Genomic DNA, 18,808 nt, shown 5'->3' with positions numbered 1-18,808 from the left:
GCCAGACGTAGCTATGTTAGCTCATGAGGCCTTTGGAGAACTAGCACTGGGAAAATAGAAGACTGGGTGAATCTCAGCTATGTAGGCTCATCTTAAGCACGAATCGGCCTGTCTTGCTCATCTGCCTCATGTGAGTGTGATAGTACAGAGCCAGAAACGAAACAACGTCTCCACAGTGATAATTTTCAGCTCCTACACACACAACTCCTACATTTTCAGTCTCATATAGACACTGCTTCAGTGTAAATCCCTTTCAGGGAAGACTATGCCGGATATCAAAGGCAGTGAACACGAAAACATTTCAGATATTTAGAAGCATTAAAAATTATAAAATATTTAAAACATAAGATAAACACAAATAGAGTTAATAAGTGTTAGCAAAGGAATGCCCAACAAAGCCAAAAAGTCTTAACCCATTGACAGAAGATGACAACAGAGGGAGAAAGAATGCCCTTTCTAGGGCTGCCACCCTTCAGCCTCAGATGATGGGGACATCTGATGTAGGGCCTCTGAAAATGACCAGAGTAGCTGGGAAAATTCATTTGAAATTAGACAGTTCATAAAGTATGTTGGCACTCATCCTTATAGGGCTCCAAATACCAGTGCCTTGAACTGGTCCTGGAAGCAAGTTGAGAGCCAGTGTAGATGAACAAACGAGTTATCTGGTTCCTATTCAGGACCAATTGTCGCTTCTGAAGAGCAGCCTCATATTACATCTAATTTAGATGCTTAATAGTGTAAAGATCTCTCTCCCAGCAAGGCTCCAACAATGAAATGTGTTCCCCCCCTCCCCCTGGAAACAAAGCAGTGGCAGAATAGTTCCCCCGGGGGGGTTGTGTTATTTTGCGGGAGGGTGGGTTTGTGTTCCACATACTTTCACCTTCCTGCACAATAAAAATGAATGCCCCGGTCTGCCTTGTAGTGTGGCAAAGAGATGCAAAGCTGACCAGGGCATTCTTTGTCCCCTCTGGGCCACCATAGGGCAGGGAGGAGACTGTCCACACAGGCTTGCTGCAGGACATGCCCTGTTGGCCCCTACAGCAGCTAAGGGAATTCGGATTCTCCTGCATTCCCTTAGCCCAGGGCAACTGAGGGCCTGATCTGCAGCAGGCCCGGGAGGGGGTCTGCCCAGCAGCTGCATCATATAGAAGCAGGGATCTGCCCCATTCCCATCTGATCACTCTCTCTTTTCCCCCCATGTGAATCGGCCCGGGTGAGCTTTTGAGATCCACAGCTGAATTCTTCAGACAACAAGAAGAAGAATTCTTATATGCTGCTTTTCTCTACCTGAAGGAGTCTCAAAGGGGCTTACAATCCCCTTTGGGGCTTACAATCCCCTTCCCTTTCCTCTCCCCGCAACAGACACACTGTGAGGTGGGTGAGGCTGAGAGAGCCCTGATATTACTGAAGAAGAAGAGTTGGTTCTTATATGCCTCTTTTTTCTACCTGAAGGAGTCTCAAAGGGGCTTACATTTGCCTTCCCTTTCCTCTCCCCACCACAGACACCCTGTGAGGTGGGTGAGGCTGAGAGAGCCCTGATATTCCTGTTCGAACAGCTTTATCAGTGCTGTGGTGAGCCCAAGGTCACCCAGCTGGTTGAATGTGGGAGAGTGTGGAATCAAACCTGGCTCACCAGATTAGAAGTCCGCACTCCTAACCACTACACCAAGCTGGCTCGGAAGATATCACCGAAGCCACAACAAACTTTTGGTGTGCTGTGTTATTGCTATCCAATAAGAAACCTCGTTCACATGTTGTAGTGAATGCACGTACATCCTGCCTATACACGTGTATGTTGGTTTGTAAGAAAGAACCAACATGTGGTCTCGGGACCAGCAAATGAAAACATATTGAGTTTGTTATCATATGATGAGCTGTATGTTTGTTGACTATACCAGGAGAATTAACACAAAAAGAATAATCCAGTGTTTTCTGTGCACAGATTGTATATGAATTCATTGTCAATAGTGCCCAGGGCTTTTGTGGCTTGCTGCTCTATGTCTCCTGAATTTAATCTTGAAATAAGTGGAATCTGTATTTCATCAAATATCTTCTTAATAATATTCTCTTGGTTTTAGGGTTCATGAAAATGCATGCATTTGAAAGATGGTTATTATGGATGGCGAAACATCAATTCATCCCTGTCCTTGGAATCATATTAAAACATTTCCTTTGTACAGAGATGAACTTTCATTTCATTTCAAACCATGTTATAAGAAAAGTTTGATGATTCACTACCCAGCCAAATACTATATGTAGGAAATGGATTTAAGGAGCTACATACCCTGTATCTCCAGACATGGAGTGAGTATTATGGATTTGATGACCATTCTACTGTCACCTGTACTAATTGTAGGGCATCTACCTTACCTTAACCAGATGTGCTTGAGTGGGCAGAAAAACAAAATGTAATCAAAGTAGAAAGAAGGAGGAGGGGTGGAGAATAAAGAAGAAAAACAAACAAGCATAAAAAACACAATTTGCCTTGTAGCCATATTTCAAAAGGCACACTCACCCCAAAAGCAAAATGAACATTTTTCAAATTCACTGCTGTTTCCCTTAAATGTACAATTTGTTTATAATTGTACACTATATTATAATTATGCTAAAAATATAGTGAATTGACTTAGGTGGTGTAGGCAAGGTTGCTCTCATCAGTCCTTGGATGGATGGGAGACCACCAAAGGACGCCAGAGCTGCTGCTTAGAGGCAGGCATTGCCTAAACTACATCTGTTTGTCTCTTGCCTTGAAAAACCCTATGAGGTTGTCAGTCATATTTCGTCTGGGACTTGACAGCTTGTTTCACTAAATAAAGTAAAGCATGCCGCTCTCTAAAATGTGGGGATTGTGTTTTTTTTTTAAATCTTTATACTCTGAAAATATTCAGAAATGTGAGGCCAAAACAAGGAGAATGAAAAGGATACGTAATTGAAAATAAAAGCTAAACGATATCATCCATTTTCGCCAAAGCTCTGGATTGTGTTTTGTGGACCTCCTCCTCCAGTACTGTTCTCATTTGGCAATGACTGAAACCACAGCTAACAGTAACTGACCTCTGTTTTTTGAAAATGTGCATGATCTTTAACCTGCATTACCTTATAAACCCTCTACCTTGTTCCTACTGAAGCATACTGTCCCTTATGTCAAATTCAAACAACTTTAATAGCTTAATCTTCCCCTTATGTCCTTGCTGTCTTGAAATGGTTTTTAGGACTGGAGCAAAGCTTGCAAACAGGGTGTTTGAAGTGGATTTGCAGTACCTGGGTCGAATCTGCACGGGGCTTTTTATCCACTCCCAATCCGAATAAATCCCTCTCATCTACACTGAGTTGGATTTCCATTTTTATTTTGGGCGCTTTAAATTTTCCTTCTGTAACATGCATGATTGATTTGCGGTGACCCTACCTTTCCCCCGTGATATCCAGGAGTGGATATAAGCCTCAATATTTGAAAAACTGCAACCAGTATAAGTGTAGATTTCTCCTTTATGCAAATTAACTTACAGCTCCATGCCTCGTAGCAAAGCAATCTTCCCTGATTGGCCAGGTTGTCAGTTCAAAGACTTCCTGGTTCCTGGCTTCCCTCCCTGTTTTAAAGTGATTGCGCCCACACTTCCCTCAGCAGAGATTTGCCTAATTCTCTGAGAGGCTGCTGCTGGCTCGGGAGTAAAAAGATAAGAAATAAAGCGCTAGTGCTGTCTGGAGTCACCAGATCCCCCCACCCCCCACTACCAGTTCAGGAAAGGTAGTTCAGCTTCATGACTACCCTTCTCCTTCTCCGCTTTGAGCTTCCCCAATCAAGTGCAGAAGGCTTTCTGTTTCAATTCAGGGAGGGGGAAGGGGGGGAGGAGAAAGACCTGGGTTCAAATCAATTTGAATTCAGCAGGATCCATGGGAGAAAAAAAAAGTAAATGCAGAATCAGCTCTGGTGAAGATGGAAACTAATGATATTAACTGCTCTTAACACCAATTATGCTTAAAACAAACTGTGGAAGGAAAAGAGGAATAAGTGTGGGAGAAAGGAGGAAGGACAGGAAGGCCACAGCTTGCTTCTAGTCTAACTTTGACTAAAGATCAGGGATGTTCCTTCTCTAGCAGACCTGGATCTCAGGAACTGGGAAACTCTAAATAAGATTAAATGCTTCATCCTACTTATCCAGATACCACTGAAGATATGTTCCCCATCCCAAGAGCAACAGGAATGTATTATGTACCCATCCACACACACACACACATACTCTCCCTGTTCCCTGGCCATGGGTCACAGCAGTTCCTGTCTTTGCCTGGCATGACAGGAAGCTACTGCCCACCTCCTCCCCACAACACCACCACAATCAGGCGAGATATGGCAGAGGGAAGGGGGGAGGCCACTAGGCAAGGATCTGTACCCCCTGCACAATGGAAGAAGCAATCTCCCACCAGCCACCCAACGGGGCTGGGGTCCCTCCTGAGGCAGACCCTGATGCTGTGGTTAGACAGGGAAGTGACTGGGCTGGTTAGCGCCCCAATATCTCTCACATTCAAAGTGATTGTCTAGGGATGCCTAGTGGACAGGCCACTCCTGGCACTCAGCTCTTTTCATGTTGTGTGTATGTGTGTGTGTGTGTGTATGTATGTATGTATGTATGTATGTATGTATGTATGTATGTATGTATGTATACACTGGAGAGCAAGTAAGGTGTACTGGTTAAGAGCAGCAGCTTCTAATCTGGAGAACCAGGTTTGATTCCCCACTTCTCCACATGCAGCCAGCTGGGTAAACATGGGTTAGTAACAGTTCTCTCAGAGTTCTCTCAGCCCCACCTACCTCACAGGGTGTCTGTTGTGGGGAGAGGAAGGGAAGGCGATTGCAAATCACCTTGAGACTCCTTTGGGTAATAAATAGCAGGTTATAAAAGCCGATTCTGATTCTATTTTACCATCTATAGAGCCCTGTTCATTCTGGTGCCCAGCATGTACCCATGTGAAACCTCCACCGTATTAATGGGGAGGGGTATCTGGACTGGGAGAATCCAGTTAAGAGAGATGTATGTTATCTAGAAAATGGACTTTTATGAATATATCAAATATCTATAAAGAATCAGAGTTATATCTATATTTTGTGTGGAAATCTTTATATATATATCGGTTTAGGTAGGGACCTAGTTCCCCACATCTTGTGCAAAGTACAGTTAATTCTTTTGGTTTCTTCCTTGTTGATCTTTGAAATGTAGGATTCAGATTTATTTTCTCAGCAGTGTGCAGCACGTTTTGCAGCTTTCTTAAAAATAACCGCAACAGATTGAGGGCACAGGACCCCAGCAGTTTCTCCCACATAAAGCCCAGCGAAAACATGATGTAGTTATGCAAGTTCCCAGTAGTTTAATATTGGAGGATGAAGAAGTTTTGAAGGATAAATCCTTCTGCTTTTCTAATAACTGCCACAGTACTCTTCAGTAAATACTAGGGATAGGCACAAACCATATTTTCCCACGAAAATGCCCCAGTTCGTACACCACAAACCAAGGTTCATCTTCCTCGGACCTTTTCCTGGTTTGGGGGTTCAGCTGGCAGTCATTTCAGGCTGACAGCAGACAAGTGCACCTGCCCTGCTGTCAGGCTAAAATGGCTGCAAGTGAGTTCAGTGATTGATTTCACTCCCGCCAGCTTAGAAGTAGGGGGAAGGAGAAAAGGACCTCTAAAATGACTGTCAGCCATTTCAGATTGACAGCTGATGGACACAGCTGTTCAGTTTAAATGGCCGGCAGCCCTTTAAACCTTCCATTTCACTTCCCCTCACTTGGGAAAGGGAGAAGACAAGAAAGTCATGCATCACAGGCAGAAATATTTCTGCCCATGGAAAGTGCTAAATCCAAACCTTGTGGCTTGGCACCACCGCCTTAAAGAACTAGGACACATCCTACTTCTATCCCACCACACCATTGAGAAAGTTTATTTATTTATTTTATTATTTATTTATTATATTTATATACCACCCGCCCCGAAGTAAATATTTATACTCCACCTTTTGCTTTGGATCCAGTTTGAAACTTTCCTCCAAGCTAAGGAAACTTCCTACAAATTAATCGATGGAAGAGCCACTTAAATTGAAGGGAAGCTCCTTAGCCTGGAGGACAGCTGCTTGGAAGAGGAGCTGTTTTTTTTTGTAACCTGCTTTTTGACACCAATTCCATGGTCAGATACCCAGGTAGGTGGGGCTGAGAGAGTTTGGGGAGAACTGTGACTGACCCAAGATCTCCTCCCCTTCATGTGACTATTTGAGAATTGTTATTGTCTGACTTTTAAAGAAATTGCCCTCTGTATGAAGAAGAAATGGTTTTTAGACCCCACTTTTCACTACCCAAAGGAGTCTCAGAGCGGCTTACAATCATCTTTCCTTCCTCTCCCCACAACAGGCACCCTGTGAAGTAGGTAGAGCTGAGAGAGCTCTGACAGGACTGCTCTGTGAGAACAGCACTATCAGGACTGTGACTATCCGAGAGTTTCCCAGCTGGCTGCGCGTAGAGGAGCGGGAATCAAACCTGGTTTACCATATTAGAAGCTGCCTTTCTTAACCACTACACCAAGCTGGAATGGTGTGCCCTGATGTCCTATAGGAGATTGTGTAAATCTGAATTGTTTAGGAGAGCAGGTGAGAGTAGTCAGTAGTAATGTAGCTAAAAAAATTTTAAATGCTGCCCATAAGTTTTGAGGAACCTCAAAAGATCAGCTGTTGGGCTGAGCCTGTGGGGCCCCTGAAGGCCCCAGAAATGCCCCAAGGGGCTCTCTTCAACATTGGCCATTGGGAATAACTCTGGCTTTTTGATCAGTCCCTCGCAAGTTGCAGACTTCTAGACAGGAGCTCAGGGTTTCCTCACACCAGGGTCTCCAAGAACAAGCTGTTCCTTCCCTTTCCAGAGGCCTGTGTAATTGCAAGCTCTGCAGGGCCCTATAGGCTGCAGCACCTTCTTGCCATCCCCTGACTCTGCCTGGCCTTATTTCCTGGAGCCTCCCTGCTCCTGACTGCCAGCTGACTCTTCCCAGGGCTGCCATATCTAGTCTCCAGTTGCAGTGATGTTATTCCCACTTTCACCAACCTGCTGCAGCATCACTTCCTGTTTACTGAAGAGGGTTGATGTGGTGGGCTCTGCACACCTGGCAACTTCCATGTTCAGTTGGGTTTCCTTACACTGGCTTTCTGCTCTTGTTGTCTAGGTACAGAAATTAGGCTAGAAGTGCTTCTTTGAGATGTAGGGGAGATTTGATTCCAGGAGATCCTCTCTTTTGATTTAGTGGTTTGGAAACACGTGTTTAATAAAAACCAAATTAATCAGTCGGTATGGTTTTTCCAAGGTTCAAAGTATTCATGGACCAATCCAAGCTGAGTTGTTGCCATAGGCTAGGAATTTAACCCTTCCCTTTGCACCATTTTCTCATCTGTATTTAGTCCCATAGGGCAGCTGTCCCCAACCCCCCAGTCTGAGGACCAGTACCGGTCCGTAGATCAGTCAGTACAAAGCCGCAGCTCCTCCTTGTCCTCCTCCCTGGCTGCTGCCTCGGGGGCTGTCCTGCCACTCTGCCGCTGGCTCACCTTTGGTGCTCTCTAGCAGCGGCCATGGCTGGGGCTCCCCCTCAGCATGGCACTGTGCAGCTGCTGCTGGCCGCTCCCCCCAGGGGGCAGCAGGAAGTCAGGGGCGCCGGCGGGAAAGCAAGCAGATCAGGGGCTCTGGCGGCAGCAACGTCCTTCAGCAAAAGACTACCCCCTCCCCCGGGCCTCAATAAAATTGTCAAGCGTTGACTCCCATGCTCACCCCATGCTGTTATTTATGCCTGAAGGTATTGTGAGATATCCATTCATGGATTTCTCCACAGCCCATCTAGATGTGCCTTAAGATTGCCACTCCATTAAGTTTTGATAATTAAATAGAAGAGAGAGAAGGGCCTGTGGCTAAACTGGATCACACTGTAACTTGTGTCTGTTGCTCCCTTCCCAAACCCCAGTGCCCTGAAATCTGCTCATCTCTCCATTCCTCCCCTTAAAGTAAGCACAGTTACAGTCACCTAATATTGCAGAGTTGCTCAGGACCCACATTGTGGATTTATGGAGCCGCGCAAACGATCAGCACCCTAAAACAAGGCGATTCCTTTTTCACTCAAGAAACCTTTTCTCTAACTGAGCTTGTGAAATGTTGCCCGTTGATAACGAACCGGTTTGTCCTTCTTTCCCTCCCTCTTCTCTTGCTTCTCAAAAATCCCCGCGCTTCATCGAAGGAAACCACTGAGAAAAGAAGAGAACGGAACGAGTCGAGCCGAATATGCAATGACCGCCTCCCAAAATAACAAGACAGTTGACGTGAACAATGCGGTGGTATAATTCCTGAGACTCTCCCGCCCTTGAGTAGCAAATGTTCAAAGCACACACGGCATCAGCAAGGTGGGTGAAAAGCAGCCAGGAGAGAAGGCCTGTGGGCCAAGGACTTCATTTCAGAAGCAGGCACGCATCAGTTATTCCAAGAAGACAAGCGGACGATTCTTCTGCAGCCTGCGGATTGTCACCAAGGGAGGGATGAACTTGCCGGTTGGGGCTCCTCTGAGAAAAGGCCTCACAAAGGCGCAATCACTGCATGCCGCATCTGTTGAAAGCAACATCATGATGCTCCCCCCAGCTTCCCCACCCTCTTCCTCTTTAGTTATTGATTTCTTTTGGATTGACTGTCCATAAAAGTGCTGCTTTAACGGGGTCCTTTTTGACGGCGACAGAGATCTGTCGGAAGCAGCCAAGTGTTGTGACCGAGTCTGAAGCATCTGAGCTTTTCCCGCATGGCTCCACGTTTTTGATTTTTCTTTCCAGATCCTCAGCCTTTTCATTCTTTGTTCTGGTTGCTTTCTTAACATGGACAGTTTCTCTCACTCCATCAAGCATCTTCCCCTATCCCCCTGCTCCCGAATACTGCATGAACTCATGAAGTCCACATCGACTCGTACAGCCTGGTCGCTATGCAATTCCCATGGCTGAAGACTTTTCCGACAGAAAGAAGTCACACGATGACCCTCAGCAATTAGCATTGCTACTCAAAGAGGAAATCATCATAGGTAAATGACATTTAAAGGTGCTTTGAATACTGTTAATCCATAATCAACCTCGTTTCCCTTTTTGGTTACCACCTAGTATGTTTTGTGTATATCCCAAGTTTCAAAAGTTTGTGTTTTCTATTCCTTGGTTGCAGTTCTGCACAATTTAACATATGTATTTCCATCACACAGATCTTTAAGCAGGATCTCTCTAAAGTGGCTTTAAATATTTTGGGTTGAACGTGGAGGAAGACTAGCTGCAATGAAAACTGAAGGTCTCCTTATTCTACCTGACAGCCCAGATTTCCTGATGGTTCCCCCCATTTTCCGAGTAGCTCCTCTAAAAGACTTCTTCTGAAGAAAGGACTCTTGCTTTAGGGAGAAAGCTATGTTAGCTCAGTCTTCTCTCTTGACAAGGGACTGCCAACTGTGCCAAATTTCTAGGTGGGACCTCTGCATTGTGGGATAAGGACTGCAAACGGTGGAAAGCTCAATCCACCCAACTCACTTTTGCATGGTGTCCTAATAGGTTTGGTCACCTTAAAATAAAGGCCTTTGTTTAGTTGCTGGTATTTGCCCATCCCTGGCTTAAGTTGTTCAAATAATTATTTTGCCATCCATCCTGTATGCCTTCATTTTTAGCAAAAACATCTCTAGCTTTCCATTGTGCTGTCAAGCTTAAGCGATTCCCCTGTCTTTGTACATTTGAGCAGCCCCAACAAGCCATTGTGGTGTTGTTGCATAGAATCACTGTATCTTGGCAACACAGCCCATCAGAGCTGAGGAGCTGCTATTCTAGTTCAGTTTCTAGAAGGCTAGTCTCGGCGATCGGGTCAGTATCAAGGCTCTTAGGAGCTACGCCCCAGTCCAAAGCCTTATATCCATTAATATGAAGGAAATATGAAATTTGGAGGCTTCAGAGAGCCTGTTTACCCATTACCTTTCAGTAGGGATAGTCAACAAGGTAGGAGCAGGTTTTGAGATCATGTGTACCCACCTCCTGCCCCTTATCTGTATATGGACAGTGATAGGCCATATTGATTTGTCTGTATTTGGGGAATCACCTCATCTTGCAGCGTGTGAGTTTGATCTCAACTATCTTTTCCACTTCCTTCTTCTTGCACCAGAGTCTCCCCACCACCACCACCACTGCATTGTTCCTCAGGGTCCCCTATCCCACAGGAACAGCATTTCATGAGAGCAGGAAGGCAGAAAAGCTGGTAGAAAACATGCCGGTAGAAAACATGGTCTGGATCCAACCTTATTTCTCGAGGACCTGCTGAGAAGATAAGAGAGAGGGAAGGTGTGCAAAAGCTAAATGTATCCCCCATTGAATTTCTCTGTTGCGAACCAAGGCTTGGCTGGGCTCTGCAATCCCATCTTCATGAAATACTTGAGGCATTCAAGTTATGATATTTCTGTGTGTCGTTCCCCCCACCCGCCCAAACATCAGTTTTTGTTCCTGAATGGTAGCATATGCGGAAATATTTTTGTCCTCTAACTACCCCTGCTCTAACTGATTACATCCCCCCCCCCAAAAAAAAAAGCTCTGGCTATTTTATTTTAATAGTTATTTGTTTATTCAGCCTTCAATGTCTAGGAATACCCTGTCTTTTAAATGTCAAGACTTAAGTTGGAATGAAAGAGCATTAGCAATTATTTGCTCCAAGAACATAAATAATTCCCTTTCTGTTTGTTGGGTGCATAATTGCACAAAAGCAATTGACATTTTTCCCCAGCCTTGACAAGAACATGCTTCAATCAAAATCCATTGTTTCATAGAAGGATGCACTTTCCCTCCACTGTTCCAGGGAACGTTTCTGGCTGGGTTTTCTCCCCCCAACACTGTGATATTATTTGTTATCATCATCTTTTCTGTTCTATTGGCCTACAGGTGGAACGTAGTACAAGCTCAGCTATATTCTCCTGGGAAGGAGGTTTGCTACGTAACAAATCCTGAGAAGTAGCAGTCAGAGGAGTGGATTTTGGGGTCTCCTGACATTGTAAAGTCTCAGAAAATGTATTCTAGCATTAGCCACAGCAGCTGGTTCCTAACCTCTTTAGTATGGTGCCCTGTAAGTCCAAATTTATTCAGAGTGGATGAACCACTTGAAAATTAGGTCCTTCATGAATCAGTAAAAGTAGGGGGCTCCACTGACACAGGCTTTGAGAAACACTTTTGGATTGGGACCTGGAGTTTGGAAAATTCTGGCCTGCCCGATGGATGGGCCTTCATTTGGCAAATAGTTACAGTATTTGCTGGCATATAAGACTACTTCCCCCCCCCCCAGAAAAACATGCCTCCAAGTGGGGGGGGGGTCATCCTATACGCCGGGTGCACTTTAGTTGGGATAGACATAGCTGCCCATAGTGGCCCATAGTACTGTATTTTGAGTGGAATTGTTGGGGGGGTCGTCTTATACGCCCAGTCGTCCTATACGCCGGCAAATACGGTATAAGAAGAAAAGGGTTATTCGTGACAAGGTCAGACATTTGGCTAAGTCGGCTCCACAAAACCTGTTAATGATGGATTAGAACTGGTCCCAGCCTGGCCCCAAAGCCCAAGTAATGTCTATCTCAGTTGCTTTGTATCAACGCTGGACTGTGCAGCCGTGATTTCTTCAGGCAGGCCTGGTTTCCTGACTTTTGCCTCCCATGCTGAAGCCCATGGCGCTTTCCAGAAAGGATGGTGGGCAGCGGGAGAAAGAAACCAGGTGCTGGGTCCTATGCTTCTGTCCTGCTAGCACTATTCAGAGAGCTGCCCCCCAACAGAACAGGTAGGCCCAAGCAACACTCCTGCACTCCATTGTTAGTGGAACAAAATCATAGGATGGAATCCCGTTTATTTCTGGCTGTGCAGTCTTGGGACACAATGAAGCTGCCTTATAGGAAACGAAATAGTTGGTCGGTCTAGCCCTGCACTGTCTATTCCAGCTAGCGGCAGCGTTCCAAGATCTTAATCAGAGGCCTTTCCCAAACATTTTGCCTCTCATTCTCTTTTCTTTGACCTAAAAACATTCTGTTTTCATTTACAGACATATAGTTCACCCCATTCGAAGGAGGTACGGTTGCAAGTAATCTGCTAAGCTCATTAACTGGTTCTCCTGGGAGAACAAATAGAAATGCCGCTGATCTGGATACCTTTGCCATATACTCTGCCACTAACCTGTGGAATTTGTCATCCAAATGGGCGTAGCAAAGTTCATTTTTGCTCCACTGGAAATCTGACTATCATTGTTACTTCACTAATAATGAGAGCCAGAATGGTGTAGTGGTTAAGAGCGGCATTCTTTAATCTGGAGAACAGCTGATTGGCCGTTTCTGCAGATGCAACCAGCTGGGTCATAGAGCTGTTCTTACAGAGCAGATCTGTTAGAGCTCTCCCAGTCCCACCTGCTTCATAGGATGCATGTAGTGGGGAGAGGAAGCTGCTTCCAGTTGTGAAAAGCAGGGTATTTAAAAAACCAACTCTTCTATATCTAATAGATGATTTAGGTCAAGCAAAAAAAGTTGATAAAACCAAGTCACTCACCGTTTAGTTGGGGGGAGGGGTTGCATTCTCAGGGGTGTGCCTCTAGGCGTGCAGAAAAGAAGTCTTTCTAAATTAATCAAAAGAAAACAAAAGAAATGTTCAAGACGGACTGTGTTTGCTTCAGTGGCACAGAATATTGAGAGCAGCTTAGAGATGGTGAAAGAAGAAACAGATGGAGATGGGGAAATAGTCTTGCCCTATGCGGGGTGAATCTGGAGGATGGGATTTCCTAACTGTTGGTCTACCCCCTCCAGTTCTGCACAGACCCAGGTGTGTCCCTTCTGACAGCAAACCTCATGGTTGAGTATCTGTCCCGGAAGCAGCCAAAGCGGCCCACCCACAAAACCCAAGAGTTGTTCCTACATAATTGGGAGACTGCCAATGTGGGCGGGGATTAGCTTGTAAAATTAAAAAGACAAGGCCCTGTTAGAACTTGGCATGTTGATGGGGAGGGGCTGTGACTCCGTGGCAGAGCAGCTGCTTGGCATGCAGAAATTCCCCTGTTCAGTCACCAGGCTCCCCAGTTAAAAGGATCCGGGAGGAGGCGATTGAAAAACCTCTGCCTGAGACCCTGGAGAGCCACTGCCAGCCTTAGCAGGCTATGCTGACGGTATTGGTGGTCTGATTCTGTAAAAGGCAGCTTCATGTGTCCAAATGAAGAGGAAACAGAGACAGAGAGATGGGTCTGCTGAAGCTCTTAAATTCTTCCAGTATGGGGTGGGGAATTTAATTCTCACACACTGGAGATTGTCCAGTTGTTTATCCCCTCCCAAGATTCCTTATAGCCAGGGGTGGGCAAACTGGCCCTCCAGATGTCTATGCACTACAATTCCCATGAGCCCCTGCCTGCAACTGCTGACAGGGACTCATAGTAATTGTAGTCCATGGACATCTGGAGGGCCACAGTTTGCCCACTTCTGCTTATGGCCTTCCAGTGCATCAGCTAGAATCCAAACCTGCTCTTCTGCCTACTGATAGAACAAGAAAGACGCCTGGGTTCGGCCCGGTTGCTGTGTATCCTCTGCTCATTAAAAGGAAAGAGTTTTACAGTGTCCTTGTGCAACTACCATTGAATTAATAGATGTTTCACAGCAGCTGTGCCGGTCATTTCTGCTCTATATTTTTCTGAGATGATGGTCTTGTTTTTTTTTAAAAAAATAGCTTCTACCTTTAAAGTACCTTGAATTCTACAATAGAATATTATTTATAAAGTGCTCATTTGTTAATTGTTCCAATATTCTCCAAACTATGAATAGCTGTAAGATGTTCTATAGTGCATATATAAAATCCTTATACTTTCTTCCACTCTCCTCCTATTGCCACAGTGCTTATTAAGAACTGCTTCACGAATCCAGTAGATATGAATGAGCAGTTCTGAATTGTCAACAGTCATACTTCCATTTTGCTTATTGGCCTTATTGAGATGACAGTCAAAGGAACCTGGGAAGGATATCCTTCTGAAGGGTTCAGGAGTCTGTTTCTGTTAGTATTTTGGCTGAACACCCCACCCACTCCCAATATTTGTGGGTTTGTTGTTTTCCCAAACGGCTGTGCAGGCATCGTAGCACACAGGAAGAGTGAGGGGGAGGATTCTTGCCCTGATTATGGGGTTCTGCAGACATCCAGCAATCTTTAGCCCTGCTGGCTCAGGTCTCACTGTAGCATCCTTCTAGACTTCTTGACCGTTTCCGCACTGGGAACTTCGCTTTCCTGGCTCTCGTGTGGGAGCACAAATCCGGGGTGGACGAGGTGCACCAGGCCAAATGCTCCTCCATGTGGGAGCAGGAAGAGGTGGAGGAACCTTCCTCAGATCAAACTCCAGCCTGTAGCCCGGTGCAGAGCCTCCAGTCCAACTGTATAGGTCCCCCCTTTGGTTAGCCAATTTGCAGGGAGGAGAAGTTTTCTGGCTGTGTCCAGTAAGACATCATTGTGGCTGCAGCAGCACAAAGGGATATTTGCGACCTTCCATCTAAAGCAGACCCTTACAACTGTACCCACACCTCAACAATACAAGGAAGAACATGCTGCAGGCAGCTCTCAGGGCCGATCTACACGTTCTGAAGAATTGTGGTATAGCTTTCCTCGGGATGTACCATTTCAGAGTGCTGGTGGACTTTACGTGTTTTGAATGCTTTGTCATATGTGAAATTGCCCTCTTCCCCCCCCCCCCTGGAAAACTAGTGGGTGAGGTTCCTAACCTGGCTTGCTCCTATGCGCGGGGAGATTTTCCTCCGTTTGAAAACATGAAATCATGCCATTTCCCTTGCCAGCAGTCTCAGGAGGGCACATTTGTTCTGAACATGTAGCACACCGGTCTGTTTTCAGAACAGATGTGGGGCAGAGGAAAGAGACTCCCTCTTCAGGAGATGGGTTCTGACTGTTACGTGCTGTACGCAGAATTTTGACTGTAATTGTACAGATGCCTTGCAAGGCATCTGTAAAAGAGGCATCCATCCCCTCTAATCTGTTTAAATACAAACAGAATATACAAGTCTTGACAGATAAAAGCATCCTCACAATAGGGACCCATTACACTGAGAACTGGTAATTCCAGATAGCAGTTTACAGAGATTTAGAGTTTAATTTTTTATTCACTACAAGAAGAGGCTGAAAGGTTCTGCGTACCTCAGGGCATGCAGCGAGCAAAGCTTTTCAGTTGGCCATATCCAAACATAGCTCTCCTTCAATCTAGCCTCTCATGTACCTCAGTTTGACCCAAAGAGCTATGATTTTTGTCCGTTTGCAACTTCTGTGCCACAAGAAGAGATTTATGGTATAGAGATATACATAGAGGACATGATCTAGGCAAAGTTAAGCACCTTTTGAGTCCGGTTAATTTCAGTGGCAGAGTGAAGCACATGTTTAAATTCTCTCCCATGGGCGTTACCGGGAGTGCTCAACTTTGGCTGGACCATAGCCATATATTCTATAGGTCTGGTCCGGTATTCCCATTGCTTAGCACATTGCATTTTGTTTTGTACCAGGCAAGATGGGGAGAGAAGCTGTGTTTTTGGCATGGTGTCCTCCTGCCCATTTTGTCCTCGCTTTGCACAGGTATATGCAAGCGTCTGAGGCAATGGAGTACCGGGACTGTTATAAATATATTTTTCTATATCTTTATGACCTGCCCTGCATCTCTACAAACAAAATATATGGTTTTTAAACTGCAAAAGATAAGTGTGTTTTAACAGAACAGAACTCTAAATGCATGAATGTAAATAATCTTCTGCCTTCTTGACTGTGTACCACATGTGCAGATTAAAACTGCTTTTGTTCCTAGAGAATCTGTACCGGTGGTTCAGTGACTAAAGAGGGTGGCCGTGATCCAGAGAGTTTCCTTAGGGACGCTTCATGCAACACGCCCAGGTGTCCGCTTTTTGGAGAGGGAGCTCAGAACGCTTGGAGCTCGTTTTGTAGCCCCCTGGGTCATGGCCAGCTACAATCTCAAAAATTAATGTTGTCATGTTTCTAAGACAAGCCATTAATATATATTTAGCATTTAAGGATATTGCTCAATACATATGTTCTGTACCAAAAAAAAGTGTTGCATATACAGATTGTGCAGTACCCTATTTAAAAAAAGGCACCATAATTAATTTTTATTTTAAATAAAAATGTACTTATTAAAAAAAAAAACACTCTCTTCCTTGCTTTATTTGTGTGGCAAAGAAGTTCTGGTTTGTTTGAAACGGGTTTGCTGTCCCGGTTCTATGATCAAAGTCCAGGTTAGCTTGGCAGTTTGGATATAGCAGAAAAATATCTTCTGTGCCAAAGCAAAGTTAACAATTAACTCCATACAAGTGACAGGGAGACAGGAGGGAGCATTTGAACCCAGGGCTTGTCCATATTGTTCCAGACCCCTCAGCAACAACATATCTTGAGTGATTCTAGAGGCCATTAAAAACTGGGTGGACCTGAAGAATAAATCTACATGCAAGAAGTGTCCAAAGCAAGTGTAGCATAACATTCACAGTGTAGGACTTGGATCTACCCCACCCAGGGTCCGAATCCCCACTCTGCCATGGATGTTTCCTGATTGACCCCTGACCAAATCACTCTGTGCCAATCCTACCTTTTAGGGTTGTTGTAAAAATAAAGCAGAGGCCGAGAGACCAGTGTCATAATCTGCCTTGGTTCCAAGGCATAAATATCTAAATGCATAAACTAAACAAAGCCAGTGTAGTATGTTGACTGGAGGGCTGGGCTAGGCTCTGGGAAAGCTGAACTCATGTTTCCGTACACCAGGAAGTGCACAGAGTGGTCTTTGGCCAAGCCATGCTCTCTTAGCCTCGGCTCCTTCACAAAATAGTTATGAGGATAAAATGGCAGTGGGGGAAGTATATCACCCTGAACGCTTGGACAGAGGGTGGGACTAAAAATAGACTTGACAGGTAGAAACACCAGGTATTTTTCAGATGGTCACATTTTCCGGTGCTTTTATCAAATATACAGCAAAAAAGGAGCACTCAACTTTCAACTGACTGCTTGTTTGCAACTCAGTGATCAATGCATTCATGAACAGGCCTTTGGATCTTGGTCGAACTCTTCTGTTACAATCTCTTTGCCCCTCTAATAGCTGGAAAGACATCCCCCAATTATACTCAAGTCTGTTCTGAATGGCAGAAAGTTGGCTTCGTTCCCCTCTCTGCTGTCACTCGTAAGAATTCGCCCTTCAGAAATGCTTTCATCATTTAGGATTTTGTTTAATGCCGTCTTGTAAGAAGCAAAGGCGGGCGGGGAGGGGGGAGAGAACATCAGTATGGGAAGACACATCTGAGTGACTGAGGCTGTAAGCCGGAGACAGCCTTTCCCATTTCTGACTTCCAATCTGAAGGTAATTCAATTAGACGTCTCAAGCAATTTAAACATTTGTGCATTGTCCAGCGCCAAAGCGCGAACTGTTCAGCAGCAAACGAGACCTGACAACCTTAGCAAGCCAAAAGAAATCCCAATGTTTAAAACCTTAGGAACACAGATTTTACTTTATCAGCGCCTCCTGAGGGCAAATGTATGCATGCGCACGCACACACACACCCACACAAAATGGACTGCAAGTGTTCCTCTGAACTTTACTTACCAGTTTGCCAGTTCCTGCCTCCTTTCAAGTCCTTCGTCAAAGAGTTTCCTGGACCCGATTCAGAGCAAGATTCAAGTCAGAGCACACCTGATGGTCCGAACGTCCAGCCTCCCTCCTTGATTAAAGAGCGCCGTCTCGAGAACCCTCTGGTGATGGTGATGGATTCAGCCATAGGCATGCTCATCTGAAAGCCCCCAAAACCAAAAAGCAAGAGAGAGCTTACAGGGAATGCCTTTTTTCAAAAGCATGTTTGTCACTTGTGCCATTTATAACTATTGGGATCAAATGTAATTTCACCAAAACATTTGACTAAAAGGGGTGGTCTGATTAAACGGGGTGCTTGTACTGAATATTAAAAAAAAAAGACACCAACCCATTAATTAAACACTGCAAACCTCAGAACTGTTAAAAGACCTCTTCCTTCTTGAACTTACACCACATGGAAACAGAATTTAGTCTTGGATTGCCCCCGCTGGTCACGGAGGGGTCACTTTTTCCCAACCCTATGACCCCTAATCCTTTCCCAACTAGCAGCCTTCTTCAACCTTTTGATTGTAAAGGAACCCCTGAAATATTTTTCAGACTTTGAGGAGCCCCAGTTAGTGACAGGCCCCTCCCTTCAGAGAAGTGGGTGCAGAAATAAGATGCAGAGAAAGACACGAGGCCTGTAGATCAGTGGTCCCCACCTTTTTATCACCGCCCGCCTTTTGTCAATGCTTGACAATTTTACTGAGGCCTGGAGGTGGCGGTAGTCTTTTGCCGAGGGATGCCTAAGCCCCTGCTCCACTTGCTTTCCTTGACTTCCTGCCACCCAGTGGGGGGCGCTGCCAGAGGGGGAGCCCCAGCCATGGTGGCCACTGGAGAGCACCAAAGGTGAGCCAGTGGCAGGGCAGCCCCCGAGGCAGCAGCCGGGGAGGAGGACGAGGAGGAGCCACGGCCCGGTACCAACTGATCCACGTACCAGTACCGGTCTCCGGACCGCGGGTTGGGGACCACTGCTGTAGAGCAACAGGGGAAGTGGGTTCCAGTGACCTCTAGTGAGGTGAGGTCAGCAGGGAGGACAGCAACTACCCAAACTTCTGGCCAGGGCTGTTGAACCCCTGGGGAGCTCTTGTGCAACCCCAGGGCTCCCTGGAAACCTGGTTAGG

At 45.5% G+C, this 18,808-nt stretch overlaps 1 protein-coding gene across 3 annotated transcripts in view; it reads left to right on the top strand.

The window, feature by feature from the left end:
• The window catches only part of PRIMA1 (proline rich membrane anchor 1), a 76,005-nt gene extending 59,796 nt beyond the window's left edge, over positions 1–16,209 (top strand). Inside the window, exons 4-5 of one of the 3 annotated variants that reach the window (XR_013228571.1) lie at positions 8,251–10,015; positions 15,864–16,209. Coding sequence is in view for 1 of the 3 variants with exons in the window: in XM_077323546.1 (XP_077179661.1) it covers positions 8,251–8,353 (103 nt within the window). In the remaining 2 variants the exon portion in view is untranslated. Of the gene's footprint in view, positions 1–2,078; positions 2,305–8,250 lie in introns of all 3 variants that reach the window. The other 2 variants (XR_013228572.1, XM_077323546.1) reach the window with 2 other exon arrangements.
• The last annotated feature ends 2,599 nt before the right edge of the window (positions 16,210–18,808 follow it).

The sequence above is a fragment of the Paroedura picta genome, chromosome 2 (genome assembly GCF_049243985.1).
Source record: "Paroedura picta isolate Pp20150507F chromosome 2, Ppicta_v3.0, whole genome shotgun sequence".
NCBI lineage: Eukaryota > Metazoa > Chordata > Lepidosauria > Squamata > Gekkonidae > Paroedura > Paroedura picta.
This window is presented reverse-complemented; position numbering and strand designations above follow the sequence as displayed.